Source organism: Neltuma alba, unplaced genomic scaffold (assembly GCF_004799145.2).
Source record: "Neltuma alba isolate B1F8T4 unplaced genomic scaffold, ASM479914v2 tig00011591_pilon, whole genome shotgun sequence".
In the NCBI taxonomy this organism is placed as follows: domain Eukaryota; kingdom Viridiplantae; phylum Streptophyta; class Magnoliopsida; order Fabales; family Fabaceae; genus Neltuma; species Neltuma alba.
Genome location: NW_021636244.1, coordinates 459067 through 472213, shown reverse-complemented (window position 1 = coordinate 472213; position 13147 = coordinate 459067). Strand labels below are relative to the sequence as shown.

Genomic DNA, 13147 nt, shown 5'->3' with positions numbered 1-13147 from the left:
TGACGGCAACCAAGTCTCGGTGGTTCTGGCGGCGACGCGACGGAGGATGAGGGGAGGCAGCTCACGTGAAGGACTCTCGGTCACTCGAAGTCACACCCAGACCTCACAGAGGAGACGCGACGGAGCTGACGGCAACCAAGTCTCGGTGGTTCTGGCGGCGACGCGACGGAGGATGAGGGGAGGCAGCTCATGTGAAGGACTCTCGGTCACTCGAAGTCACACCCAGACCTCACGGAGGAGACGCGACGGAGCTCACGGCAACTCTCGGTGGCTCCGACGACGACGTGACGGAGGAGGCAGGATGAGGGCTTGGGGTCGGGCAGAAGGGAGAGCAGACGCGAAGAAGAAAAGAAAGAAGACTCAGGAAGAAAAACAAGGACTGGCCAACAGGAAGAGCTCAACGGTAAAAAAATAAGAGCTTATCTGATTCAATAAGCCACAAAAATCAGCTTGGGCCAGATCGTGCGTTCAGTGGCTTAAATTCCATAAACTACTTTTTTTTCCAAGCCCAACCAAACAGGAGCTTAACACCAATCGGGCTTATGCTGATTTTAAGCTACTTATAAGCTCCTTAGAAGCGCAGCCAAACGGACCCTAAGTGAAAACTTTTCAAAAAAAGTTTATATTTTAATCATATACATTTGCGTTATATCAGGAAGGATTAAATCTTGATCTCTCAAGACCCACTATAAACATAATTATTTGTGTAAAAGGTAAAATAAAATAAATTATTTTTCTGGCCTTAAATATAAAATTCATTTTATAGTGTAAATTATACTATAAAATGAGATTTATATTTAGGATTAGAGGACTAGTGACTACGTATATTTTGAATGAGCTTAATTGATTGATCTTTTTAAAGTTAATTGGTCTAAAATGATAGAATGGATGGTTAGCCAATTAAAAATGTATTAAAATACAATAATAAAAAATAGAGCATGAATTAAAAAAATAAACTACCCGTTAGTCCTTTATTCCTTCAATTCTATAAATGCTTAAAGATATTTAGCCTATGTTTTTTTAAATTTTATCATATTTTATTACTTATTATATTATGCAATTGAATCTGTTAAATAATTTGATTAATGATTCAGTTAAAATACTTTTAAAATTCAAATTAAATTGAAACAATTAAGAAAGTTAATGGGAAAAAATAATTTGACCTAATTTCTTTTAATTAAGCCTTCAAAGAAAATGAGAACGGTAGCAAGGACGACTTTACAGGTGAACTGAGAATTCCACGTCCCAAATCCGAACGCAGGGAAAAGTGCAAGAGAAACTAACCGAAGAAACTCTGACAATTTGCTCATAACCACCATATCCGTATGAGCATACGCAATCTTATTACCAACACAGAAACAAAAACCTAATGCTCTTTGGCGTTGAATCTCTTCGACTCTCATTCTTCTTCTGCCTCTTCTAATTCTTTGATTTCCCTCTCTCTGAACTCCAAATATCTCGGTGTTCCTAATCGAATTGCTTACGAAATAGCTACTCATTGCACGATCCTGTTCACGGGCGTGTTCAATTTGCCTTCTACGGCAGTTGGTGATGGGGCAGAGCCAAAAGTAGGGCATCCGCATTGATTTGGTATAATATTCTATCGCGGAGTGATATAGGATAGGAAATGAGCACGCCGAATCGGGCTACGGTGAGGGACCTTGTTGATGAAGCGAAGAAACGGATTGTCTTCCTGGTCATATGCGTCATAGGACTGTCATATCTCATGTCGTGTAAGTATCCTGTTATCGCTTTGGTGTATTATTTGAAATTATGATTCTTTCTAGTTCAGTTGGGCATAAATCGATCATCTGTGTTTCTGCTGCCCCCTAGTTCCTTGGGGCTAAACTTCTATTTTTGTTATTTCGTAGAATGTTTATTTTATTAATTCAAACTCAGAGCAGCTACTTGCCTACTTGGGTATGCACCTAGCTCTGTGTTGTTCATTTAGTTTGGGCATCCCTTTTGACAGCCTCTTTGTCGTTTTGCCGATCAGTGTTAGCCACCACTTTCCCGCTGTGTAAATAATAATAGGATTGTGATGGCATTTATCCTGAGTTACATACTACATTGAGCTACCGTATTCTACTAGAATCGCGTTGGGGAAACTATAGTAAACACTGAATTCAATACGCAAAATCATGGCCTTATCGTTCTGTTTGTTTCCCCGATTAATAAAAAGACTCCCTATCGTGTTTAACATGAGAAGACAGGATTTGATCCATGATCGAGGTGTACGACTTTCTTTACTAGGAGTTACATTGAAATGTTTTCTATGGAAAAAGTTCTGCTTGCCTCCGATTCTCCCGCTTGTTGCTCTAAGAAAGGTAGCAGCGAACGGCTTCTCTAGTTACTAACATTGTTGCTCAATTATTGACTTTGCGTGCTTCGTTTGTAGAATACCGAAATAATTTAGTTGAGTTACTGCATTTACTCACAGACCAAGGATAGATGGTCATGTTGGCAACTGCGATCTATTTTCAACTTTAAGGATCCCTACTTTCTTCTTTGGTCAGGTTGGCGATATGTTACTTGTCAACCCTGAGGCCCTTGGCAGTCTCCACCTTCTTCCCTGGATAGGTCTTCATATTCTAGTTTAGCGTTGAACAAGTAGAAGGTTTACAAGGAACTTTCATGATAGCTGTTCATTGAGAAAAATGGTATAACAAATGGAGCAAGTTTAAGACAAGACATTAGATAAATTGACTGAGTAAGTGATTTTATATCTCAGTGTTCCCGAACTCCCTCTTCTCCATAAACAACGGCTGTACTCATTATGAAGAAATCACATAATTATTTAAGCAAATAATCTTCTCTTTTCTCTTACCATTTAAACTTAATTTTCTTGACACGTGGAAAAGTTCATTTCCCATTGTGTTCTAGCTCTCTTGTCTTGTCCTCTCTTGCTCATGTAAGTCCCCGTTATCCCATCCAAACATGCTGTTATTGAGGTTTGTCTTGGAACTGAGCTCAACAAAGCATACCTCTCTTCTGGTTGTGTATTTTCTTTTCTTCAATCCACTGCTTAATTATTGGATTTGTTTTATTGGTTTACAAGACTATTTATTGGTTAACGAGACTAAGTATTGATAACATGATCAAAATACTACTTGGAATAGGTGTCAGCAAACTTAGTTTTAGAATAAAATTTGAGATTAATCTTTTCCTTCTGTATTCAATATCTGGTATTTAAACTCTTGTCTTGTTTACTTGATTGGTATCTTTTTCAACCTATATCAAACGTCCATTACGTGTTTTGGTTATACTTCAAATGTTTGAAGTGTGTCTCACACGCTTGAGATGATGTTTTTATATCCTGTTCTGAGTGTCTTATTTATTTCCCTACCTTTCATTTCAGTGACAAGTTCCTCAGTTTGGGTCAACTTACCTGCTGCAGCCTCCTTAATTATTATCCTCCGTTATTTATCACTTGATTTTGATATGAAGAGAAAAGCTGCTGCATACAACAATAAGCCTGGCTCCACCGGTGATCAGTCTTCAAAGAAACCTCCTGAATTTTCTAAAGTTGTTACAAAGTCTGATTGGAGAGTGAAAGTGAATTCTCCTGTTGTTGAGGAGGCCATAGACCACTTCACAAGACATCTCGTTTCTGAGTGGGTGACAAACCTTTGGTATTCTCGCTTGACACCAGATAGAGAGGGTCCAGAGGAGTTAGTGCAAACAATGAATGATGTTATTGGGGAAATATCAGGACGTGTGAGGAATATAAATCTAATTGATCTTTTGATAAGGTGCTTTTCCCCTCTCTTGATTTCACTCTATTTTAGGTCATAAGTTGACAAACTGGGTGTTAACTTTTCTTTTATGTTTCAGGGATCTTATTCATCTCATATGCACACATTTGGAGCTGTATCGTGTTACTCAAGCAAAGATTGAAAAACAACTTTCAGGTTCAGTTACATTTGAAGGTCGAGATGCTGAACTGAAACTTGCGTTGGCTTCTGAGAACAAACTGCATCCAGCTTTATTTTCTGCTGAGGCCGAACATAAGGTTTGGAACTTCATTGCTTTACATATAACTAATAATTACTCTTTGGTATATAGTCTCTCTGTTTTTCTCCCCCCCTAATTTTTTGGGAATTATGCTTTGAAATTGTTAATGGGCAGGTTCTGCAGCATCTGACGGATGCTCTTATGTCTGTCACCTTCAAGCCCGAGGACTTGCAATGCTCTTACTTCCGATATACTGCAAGGGAGCTTCTGTCATGTGCAGTGATGCGACCTGTCCTAAATTTAGCTAGTCCGAGGTATCCATTTAGAGTCATTTTGCTTCTTTTTAATGTATTTTGTTATTCTTATTCTCCCTAATTTCTGCTGGCAGATTTATTAATGAAAGAATTGAATCTGTAGTAATCAATATGACCAAGGTTAATAAAGGGGCTACTGCAGTTGAAGAAGCATCTCACTTCAAAGAAGAAGGATCGCCGGATTCATCTGACCCCTTCTCTTTAGATCCTTCTGTTACTGGCGTTGAGCTTGTGCAGCTAAGAAATGGCACCTCCAAAAAAACAAAGTCATCTGCAGAAGATAATGCCAATGATAAATTTTCAAAAGACCCATTGCTTTCAATAAATGCTCAATCATCACGTTCATGGAGCTCACTGCCTGCAAAGTCCCAAACTAGTGATGATCTGGCTATTCAACGCCATCGCTCAGGAGGAGAGTGGGGTGAGATTTTAGATCAATTCTCTCGCAGAAAGACTGAAGCCCTTGCTCCCGAACATTTTGATAACTTGTGGACAAAGGGGAAAAATTATAAGAATAGGGTAGAAGAGAATCAATTGAATAAGCAGTTGCCACAGAATTCTGTGGCAGAAAAATCTCTAATGGTGAGTCCTGTAAAGGCTTTATCTAGACCAAAAGAAAAGGAGACTACTTGTAAGCTTAATCCATCCAAGGACATCAATGTTGATTCTAGACACAACACTCAGTACAGCGTAGAAAACCCAATATTTCAGGCTGACATGAATGGATCAACATGCCCTTCTTTAACATCATATCAAAATGACGGGCATGAATACATGCATTTGCAGACGGTTGATTCAGGTAGCACTACTTCTTATGACTCTGAAGATGATGAAACTATAACTGGTCTTGATTCCCCTGTAACTAAAGTTTGGAATGGAAAGAGTAACAGAAATCAGGCGGTTTCTCATATTCATCACCCACTTGAAAATTTTGATGGTCGTACCACCAAGAAAATGAATAAGAGGCATTCTCACTATCAGAGACCACTGAAAACTCGATCTGGCTGGAAAAGGTCTAGGCCAAGTGGTCATAACACACATACTTGGCAGGAAGTAGAGAGAACCAGCATTTTATTTGGTGATGGACAAGATATACTTAGTTCTATGAATAAACATGCAAGCTCTGAAGACTCTAGTGATGAGGCTGATCCTGAAAATTTAGGTAGAATATACAGTGGAGCAGCTGCTTCTTCTTCTGCATCCTTCATTTCTAAATCAGAAGCTTCTGTTAATTCCCTGAAAAGTTCCTTGGCGACAGATTCCTTTTTTAAGTTGAGATGTGAGGTACTCTTTCATTATTTTCTATAACTCCCTTGACCTATGAAACTTAAAAGTTTTTATTCTGGTATATATGTGAGAAAAATGGTAAGCCGATCCCCTGATGCAGGTCTTAGGTGCAAACATTGTGAAGAGTGACTCAAGAACATTTGCTGTTTATTCCATATCTGTTACAGATGTAAATAATAACAGTTGGTCAATTAAAAGAAGGTGACGAGTCTTTTTTCTGTCTTTAAGCCATGTGTTTTTACACTCCTCCGGCCCTAAATATAAGACCCACTTTGTAGTGTAAATTACACTACAAAGTAGGTCTTATATTTAGCACCGAAGGATTACTATTTTGTCAATATGATTATGTCTTCTTATACTCTCTGAGGCATGCATAACTGATGTTTAATTTTAATCCCCAAGGTTTCGTCATTTTGAGGAGCTACATAGGCGTTTGAAAGAGTTTCCTGAATATGATCTTCATTTGCCTCCAAAGCATTTCTTGTCAACAGGTTTGGATGTGCCTATCATTCAAGAGCGATGTATATTGCTGGACAAATATCTAAAGGTTAGCAACTCAACTGACTTTTTTTTTTTTTTTTTTTGGGTTCCTCCCATCACCCATCCAGCTACTATAGCATGATAATACAGATTGTCTGTAAACTTAAGATGTTTTAAATGACATTTGGAACAAATTCCTTCTATTTTCTCCTTTATTGGAGTGTTTATTAGTTCTTAAAACAATCAAAAGTTGGTCTCTATTTTCCTAGTTTATTGGTGTATTTTCGTTCTCAACCAATCCATTCCTTTTGATTAAATAAGAATGAATTAATTGGTTTCAGCACTGTCTTAGAAACGGAATATCAATGTATTAGTTCAACTATTATAGGTGTTGGGTGAATCTCTGTTTTAAGATATTGCTTCGTTTGCATGTATTGTATAGTGTTATTATTATTGTTATTATTTTTTTTTGTTTGCTAATGATGCACTTCCTCGCTTTCTTGATTTCTGTTTGTTTTTCTTCAGAACCTCATGCAGCTTCCAACAGTTTCAGGATCAATTGAAGTATGGGACTTTCTCAGTGTTGATTCGCAGGTCCAATTTTTTGTCCCTCATTTCAACGTTGTGTTGCCTAGTGGTTTTGTTTTTCTTGGATTATCTCTTATTACTGTGTCTTATTTTGCAGACTTACCTATTCACGAATTCATTTTCTATCATTGAAACATTGTCAGGTGACTCATGTTTGATGGATAGTGTTGTGTGGCGACAATTTGATTTTGCCCCACTCTTTTTTGACTTGTTTTGCATTTCTTTGTTTATTAAAATCTATCCTAGTTGACCTGAAAGGCAAGCCATCTGAAAAGACTGGAAGAGCTTCTAATTTGTCCACATCTGCGAGTGGCCCCTTGCTCTCAAGGAGAGAAAACCATAACACAGACAATAAGGATGCTGCTTTGCGAGGAAGAAATAATCACATGGCCGATGGACTAAGGTCAAAAGAAAATTCTAGCATTAGTGCAGATATTAAAGCATCAAAGAATGCACCATCTCCGAAGAACTTACCAAATACAGTGAAAGGAAGCAAGCCTAATGGTTCAGACAAGGAACATAATTCACCCCATAATACTTCATCTGATGCTATTCCTACCGAGGTGATCTCAAGATAACTCAAGTCTTCTCTAGTTGTCACTTAATGTCTCATCTCTAGTTCTGTAATTTTTTTTTTTTTTGGTGAAGACATTCTGTAATATTCAGTGCGAGTTAATATTCAATTATTGACGTGTTTCCTTTTAGAACATTTATTAGATGTGTGAATCATGATGGAAGCTGGTACTGATAATATTGCATTCTTTGATGCAGTGGGTTCCACCAAATTTGAGTGTACCCATATTGGATCTGGTTGATGTTATCTTCCAGGTTCAAGATGGTGGCTGGATTAGGTAGCTTATTAAATCATGTTTATCCTAAATATAAAATATTGGTTTTGAGATCCACAAGCTAAGTTTTGCTTATAATGTTTAGCTTGTGTTCGATGCAGGCGGAAGGCTTTTTGGGTAGCCAAACAGATTCTTCAATTAGGAATGGGTGATGCCTTTGATGATTGGTTGATAGAGAAAATCCAGCTTCTGCGTAAGGGATCTGTGGTTGCTTCTGGGATCAGCCGAATTGAACATGTAATTTTGTGACCTGCTTTGTTATAGAATTTGTAATGTTCTGGAAACTTGCCATTTAAGTATCCATTAGCTTTGATAAATTTCTGGACGCCTACGTCTTGTATTATTTACTTAATATAATGTTCATACCTGATAATGTTTCTGGGCCGTAATTGAGCTCTCTAAGAAGCATATGAAAGGAGCAATGTACTTGATGTACAATTCTTTGATAAATACATGATATGCTGATACAAGCCATTGTGCTACTTCTATAGATACTCTGGCCTGATGGAATATTCTTAACCAAGCATCCGAAACGAAGGCCGCCACCTCCAAGCTCGTCTCAGAATTTACCTCCTGGCCAACAATCTCCAGCAGCATCTTCTCCTAGGTTGGACGATGAACAGCAACAGGAGGCAGATCGACGTGCAAAGTTTGTGTATTCACTAATGATAGGTGATGCATGTCATCTCGTTTGTCCATTATTTAAGTCTGTTGATTGCACAGTGAAGCAAATTAGTTTTATGATCCTTTCTTTTTAATCATCTGGAAATAAGGAATTAAAGACAAAATAATTCAAAGTTGTCTTTAATTGCTTTTTCTGGACAACGTTACTCCAATTAAAATAAATTGGTCGTGATTGCACTATTGAGTGTATGTCAGTGTGTTGACGTTGTTCAGATTGAAATTAGGACTAAATTTTTCTTATAAACAAACTAGAGGGACCAAAAATGCACTTTGCCTAATTTCATCTCTATTTAAGTAGGTGGATTATCTCAATTATAAAAAAGATAAAATAATATTGCTGCTTCTTTCCTGCTTCTGCTTGCTACGTGCATGCAGATCATGCACCATTAACAATTGTTGGTCTTGTTGGTCGCAAGGAGTATGAACAGTGTGCTCGGGATCTCTATTTTTTTCTACAGGTAATTTCCTCTTAATTGCTTGATGTTTTTATGTTCTCGGAGGAGAATATTTGTTTCTGCAGTGTTGTTGTTAGTTGTAACATCAACACTATACTTTTGGGTTACATCAACCCATAGTGTCTGTTTTATTTATCCTACGTTAGTTTCAATCTGTCCTATGAATATTGCACTTTTAATTCACTAGCTTCACTTGGATCATGATTATCTGTTTTTCAAGACATGTATTCCTATAATTAGCTTTATGATCTTGCTACTCTGCACTATTGCCATTCATCTTATCATAGTTTAGTTTGGTTGCAATTCAATGACTCTTGTTGATTCCCTTGTCACAGTCATCTGTGTGCTTGAAGCAGCTGGCTTATGACCTTCTCGAGTTACTTATATTATCGGCATTTCCAGAACTAGACTACGCCTTCAAGCAGCTTCATGAAGAAAAACACAAATTTGGTGAGTTTAAATCTAAGTGAAGATGATTACTTCCAATTTAGCTCCTGAGAAACATTTTGATGGATGCTTGGTTTTCGTATTGCTTACGTTCTGGTTGCCCCATTTATCGCCGCAACCTGCCATGCCATCCATTGATTTTTGCTCGCAGCGCAACTATTTTTGTAAATTCTGATAGCAATGCTATTATTTCATCTTTACATGATAGTCTTTTATTGCCTCAACTTGAATAGTAATTTAAAATTTAAGATAAACCCAACACTTAATTAAAATGACAACATTTCATGGCAAGTATAGCTGGATGTCACAAGTTTAATCTCTGCGAAATTACCCGAGTGCCATGAATTCGTGGACAGGATGAAAGCACTCAAGCAGTGATCACAGGTCCACGTATTTGGTTTAGAAAAATGAATATGCATGATTGCATTTTCTGTTCATAAACTTACATGTGGAGACTGTACTATTAAAAAAACAAAAAAGCATATATGTGGATGCTTATTTTTGCTACTGCCGGAATTCTTCCAACGCAGACGACAAGGGATACAAAGAACCTTGGTTTTTTTTCCCTCCAGTTCTATTTGGAAGGAATTTTTTTAAATCTTTTTCACAAGTCACGATATAAGATATTGATTACATTTTTCACGCTGCCCTTATTCAATATTAGTTTCTATCATCAAAACTTGATCCTTTGCCTACTGAAAAATAGTTAAATAAGGATAAAATTGAAAATTTTGTTAATTTTTATATTTAGTAGTTTTAAACTCTTTTTTAGTTCCAATGAAAATGTTAGAAGTGACTTGTAAAAACATGAAAATATGTCCAATTCTTTATTTTAAAATACTTGTCATTTAATATTTAATACTACTATACAAATGTTAAAAAATTATTAAATGGTACTCCCTCTATTCCTTCCTTATTATGAGCAACATGGGACTTTATTACATAAATCAAAAAATTAGTTAAAGACAATAAATAGGTAAAAATTAAACATTTTTTTCTAAAATACCTTTATTTATAGGGAGAGAGAATAAAACAATTATTATAATAAAAAGAATTATGAGAAAACAGAAAATGTGTGGTAAAGATAGATAATAGTTTAAAAAATAAGACAATAAATATATTGAATATTAAAATAAATAATTATTGGGAGACAATAAAAAATTTGCTGCAAAAATTTAAAATAACTTATAAATGTTATTTATATTTAGGAAAAAAAAAAAAAGATGATGGTTGTCACTTATTAAAAAAGATAGAGGGAATGTCATTGTAAAATTTAATAAAATTTGACAAACAACTGTTTATTTTTAAGCAAAGATTTTTTCGTATCGTTAACTTCTTTTATAATTTTATTATCAGTAATCATTCCCACGTCACATCGAGTTTAGAACTCGCGACGAGTTCATGACATCAATTGGCCCAATGAAAAATTTTGATTAAGAAAAAAGGAACAAAAGCAGCATGATAGTTTGTCTTTCTTAATCTTGGAATCAAAAGGTTAAATTACACCTAAAGCGGGGAAGTATCTTTTTAGACTTATCCCCACGTTTTTTACTGAAAAAAGGGAATATCATAATTACCCTTATTTTGGTGAGAAAAATAAAAGACTCTCAATAATAAAGGATTAAACATATTCAAGACTAACTAGAACTTGATTGAAATTCCAAGGTCAAAGTGAAAACATTTAAAAAACTCAAAATTCCCATATCAAAGTGATAAACATCTTCAATAACAGCAACCTTGAACAGGAATTCATTTTGTAAAAGGTGAAAACAATTGAAGTTAAATATCTCATTTCCAGGAATAGAATTTCAATCTATACTAGCACCATGATATCATTTTGGTAAGGGAAACGAGAAAGAGATTGATAGAAAAACAACGGGCATACTAACACCATAATGTTGCTTCCGGAACCGTCATGGTTTAGCAACAAAACTTAATCGAATTAGGATTGGGTACGATCATCACTTATGAGCATAAATTTGCGCTTCAGTCTTGTAAATATTATAAAAAAAAAAAGTTGATTACTCCGTAAAACTACTCCCCAATCCAGTAATTCAATGTTCATTGTCAGACCAATGAAAACGCCAGGCTTTTTAACCCTTCATAAACTTGAAACCCCAACCCAGGAAAAAGAGCCAAGTTTGGAGAAACAATCCCCAACCCCTTTACAGATAGCTGGGGTTTATGTACAAGTTAGCCCAAAAATTAGATTCAACGAAAGAATCTACTCAAGCATCCAAATATCCAATAGCCCCTACAATAAATGGTGTGAAGATCCACCCCCTCCCCCCCAAAAAAAAAAAATAATGGGCAGACTTCAACCAAGTTAAGGCAAAAAACCTGGCCGTTCGGCCTTATAGATGAGGAAACTGGACTTGAAATCACCAGATTATCCCCCTGATGCTCTCAAGAAAACTACCCTAAGCGTCAACAGAATTTAGCACGTCACATGCAAGATAGGTTAATTGGGCACCACACTTCAATATGATGGGATTTCCTACGAGCCATTAAATGTAAAACCAAAATTATAGACGCCATAAACTCTCAGTAAACAACCAAATAGTCTTACAGTCTTCTCATTTAAATGAAAGCAACTACATATTACTCGAGACAAAAATGACAGACGTAATGAGGCCATAGAAACTGTTAATAATTGTCCAAATGCTTGCCCCCACAATAAAAACCTCAAAACCCTATAATTAATTAACCAGATTTAGAAAACAACGATCTACCGGAGACTTAAGCTGTGGCGGCGGCGGCTCCCTTCTTCCTGGGTGCGGCTTGAGTACCTGAATCAAAATACCCCGAAGAACAAATCAGTGATAATTATAACCAATCAGACATTAAACCCCATCACTGCATATTAAGATAGATATGATTTGGCATACCCTCTCTGAAACCGCTCTTGAACCTTCGAGGCACGTTACGCAAGTACCTCATCCGTCCACTTCCTGTGGTCTTTCTACGGATTGCCTTCACGCTCCAGTTATCTGAGAATCGTAATCAGAAAATGATATAATCTATACCCACAAAAAGATCGAACTGGCGATCACACGCATCAGAATTCAAAGATAATGTCTTAATCTAATGCAAAGAGATATCAACTCGTTAACCAAGCCAATCGATCCATGAAATTCAAAGGAAGACCTACATTTCCTCTTGCGAGCAGCGGGGTAAGCACATGCCGCACAGCGACTCTTCTGGAGATGAAAGCTGCGACGGCCACATCTCACACAGAGAGTGTGGGTCTTATTTCTCCTCTTACCAAAGCTTCCTGTTCCCTTCCCCTGCGTTCCATTTAAGGCGCCACAAGATTAGTCCAAATTCAGCATAAAAAAAAGAAAAAGAGAACCTTCAAGAAAGGCACAGGCATGTTGTTCATTAAACATCAGGACAAGGGAGGGAGGGAGCATACCATTGTCACCCCGAAACCCTAGATTCAGCTCCAGCCGAGGAAGTATGGAAGAACAAGAAGCGGCGTTCAGGATAGGCTTTATACGAGCGAAATGAAAATGGGGTTTTAGGGTTCACTTATGAGGCGAACCTGGTCCTGAGTTCAGGCCCATGGGCCCATTCATGAGACAAGCAAAGCCAACCCTTAACTTGGCTTATTGGACCCTTATTGGGCTTCCTTGATGGCTTTTAATGTTTTTGCCAACGTTTCTGATGCTATTTGCAGTATGGAAAAATGAGTATTTAATATCAAATGTTTTTTTTTTATTTTCTTTAAAAATATATGATCAAAAATTTATCCTTTTATCACTCCAAATTAATTACCAATTGATCAAATGGCACATTTTTTATATTAAAAAAAATTAGTAAAGAGGAATGCTTATTTTGTTTCTCCACTTTTTTTTTTTGGGTACAATGTTTCTCCATTTAACCCCTTTGTAACAGTGTTATCAAAACTGGACCGAAGCAGCTGGCGATATGTGTGGTCTCAAACATCTTAAAACAAGTCAAAATTGATCTAATGGGTTTTTCTTATCCTTTTTTTGAAGAAAAACATTTTTCAATAACTCAAAATCACGTTATTTTGTGTTTTTATTTGTATTTGAGTTAGTTTTTATAATGTTCTATACTACATCCA

The 13147-nt window shown here is 36.6% G+C and overlaps 2 protein-coding genes across 4 annotated transcripts; one reads left to right on the top strand and one right to left on the bottom strand.

Annotated features, from left to right (window-relative positions):
• The first annotated feature begins 1259 nt into the window (after nt 1-1259).
• Nucleotides 1260-9257, top strand: LOC114715467 (uncharacterized). 3 transcript variants are annotated; one of them, XM_028900339.1, is made up of 16 exons: nt 1653-1733; nt 2517-2710; nt 3359-3752; nt 3835-4012; nt 4129-4268; nt 4343-5552; nt 5656-5756; nt 5958-6102; nt 6561-6629; nt 6721-6766; nt 6870-7186; nt 7395-7474; nt 7573-7708; nt 7963-8143; nt 8531-8613; nt 8946-9257. In XM_028900339.1, coding segments are annotated over exons 2-16 (3216 nt in total). In that variant the 5' UTR covers nt 1653-1733; nt 2517-2709; the 3' UTR covers nt 9081-9257. The 3 variants fall into 3 exon arrangements, with proteins under 3 accessions (XP_028756173.1, XP_028756171.1, XP_028756172.1); XM_028900338.1 differs by lacking the exon at nt 2517-2710 and having other exon boundaries at nt 1265-1733; XM_028900340.1 differs by lacking the exons at nt 2517-2710; nt 7395-7474; nt 7573-7708; ... (1 more) ...; nt 8531-8613; nt 8946-9257 and having other exon boundaries at nt 1260-1733; nt 6583-6629; nt 6870-7003.
• Nucleotides 9258-11564: 2307 nt separating this feature from the next.
• Nucleotides 11565-12562, bottom strand: LOC114715474 (60S ribosomal protein L37-3). Its single transcript, XM_028900348.1, has 4 exons — nt 12473-12562; nt 12209-12344; nt 11946-12047; nt 11565-11846 (listed from the first exon to the last, which is right to left on the bottom strand). The coding sequence occupies exons 1-4, from the start codon at nt 12473-12475 to the stop codon at nt 11797-11799; spliced, it is 291 nt and encodes a 96-aa protein (XP_028756181.1). The 5' UTR covers nt 12476-12562; the 3' UTR covers nt 11565-11796.
• Nucleotides 12563-13147: the final 585 nt, after the last annotated feature.

What these genes read in the sequence shown, in the direction of transcription:
- LOC114715467 (XM_028900338.1), top strand. Translation starts at nt 1,628, where the DNA reads ATGAGCACGCCGAATCGGGCTACGGTGAGGGACCTTGTTGATGAAGCG. An exon ending in TGCTGGACAAATATCTAAAG is followed by an intron (nt 6,103 to 6,560) that starts GTTAGCAACTCA and finishes GTTTTTCTTCAG; the next exon opens with AACCTCATGCAGCTTCCAAC. An exon ending in TATCATTGAAACATTGTCAG is followed by an intron (nt 6,767 to 6,869) that starts GTGACTCATGTT and finishes AATCTATCCTAG; the next exon opens with TTGACCTGAAAGGCAAGCCA.
- LOC114715474 (XM_028900348.1), bottom strand. An exon ending in CGCTGCTCGCAAGAGGAAAT is followed by an intron (nt 12,048 to 12,208) that starts GTAGGTCTTCCT and finishes TACGATTCTCAG; the next exon opens with ATAACTGGAGCGTGAAGGCA. An exon ending in CAAGAGCGGTTTCAGAGAGG is followed by an intron (nt 11,847 to 11,945) that starts GTATGCCAAATC and finishes ATTTTGATTCAG; the next exon opens with GTACTCAAGCCGCACCCAGG.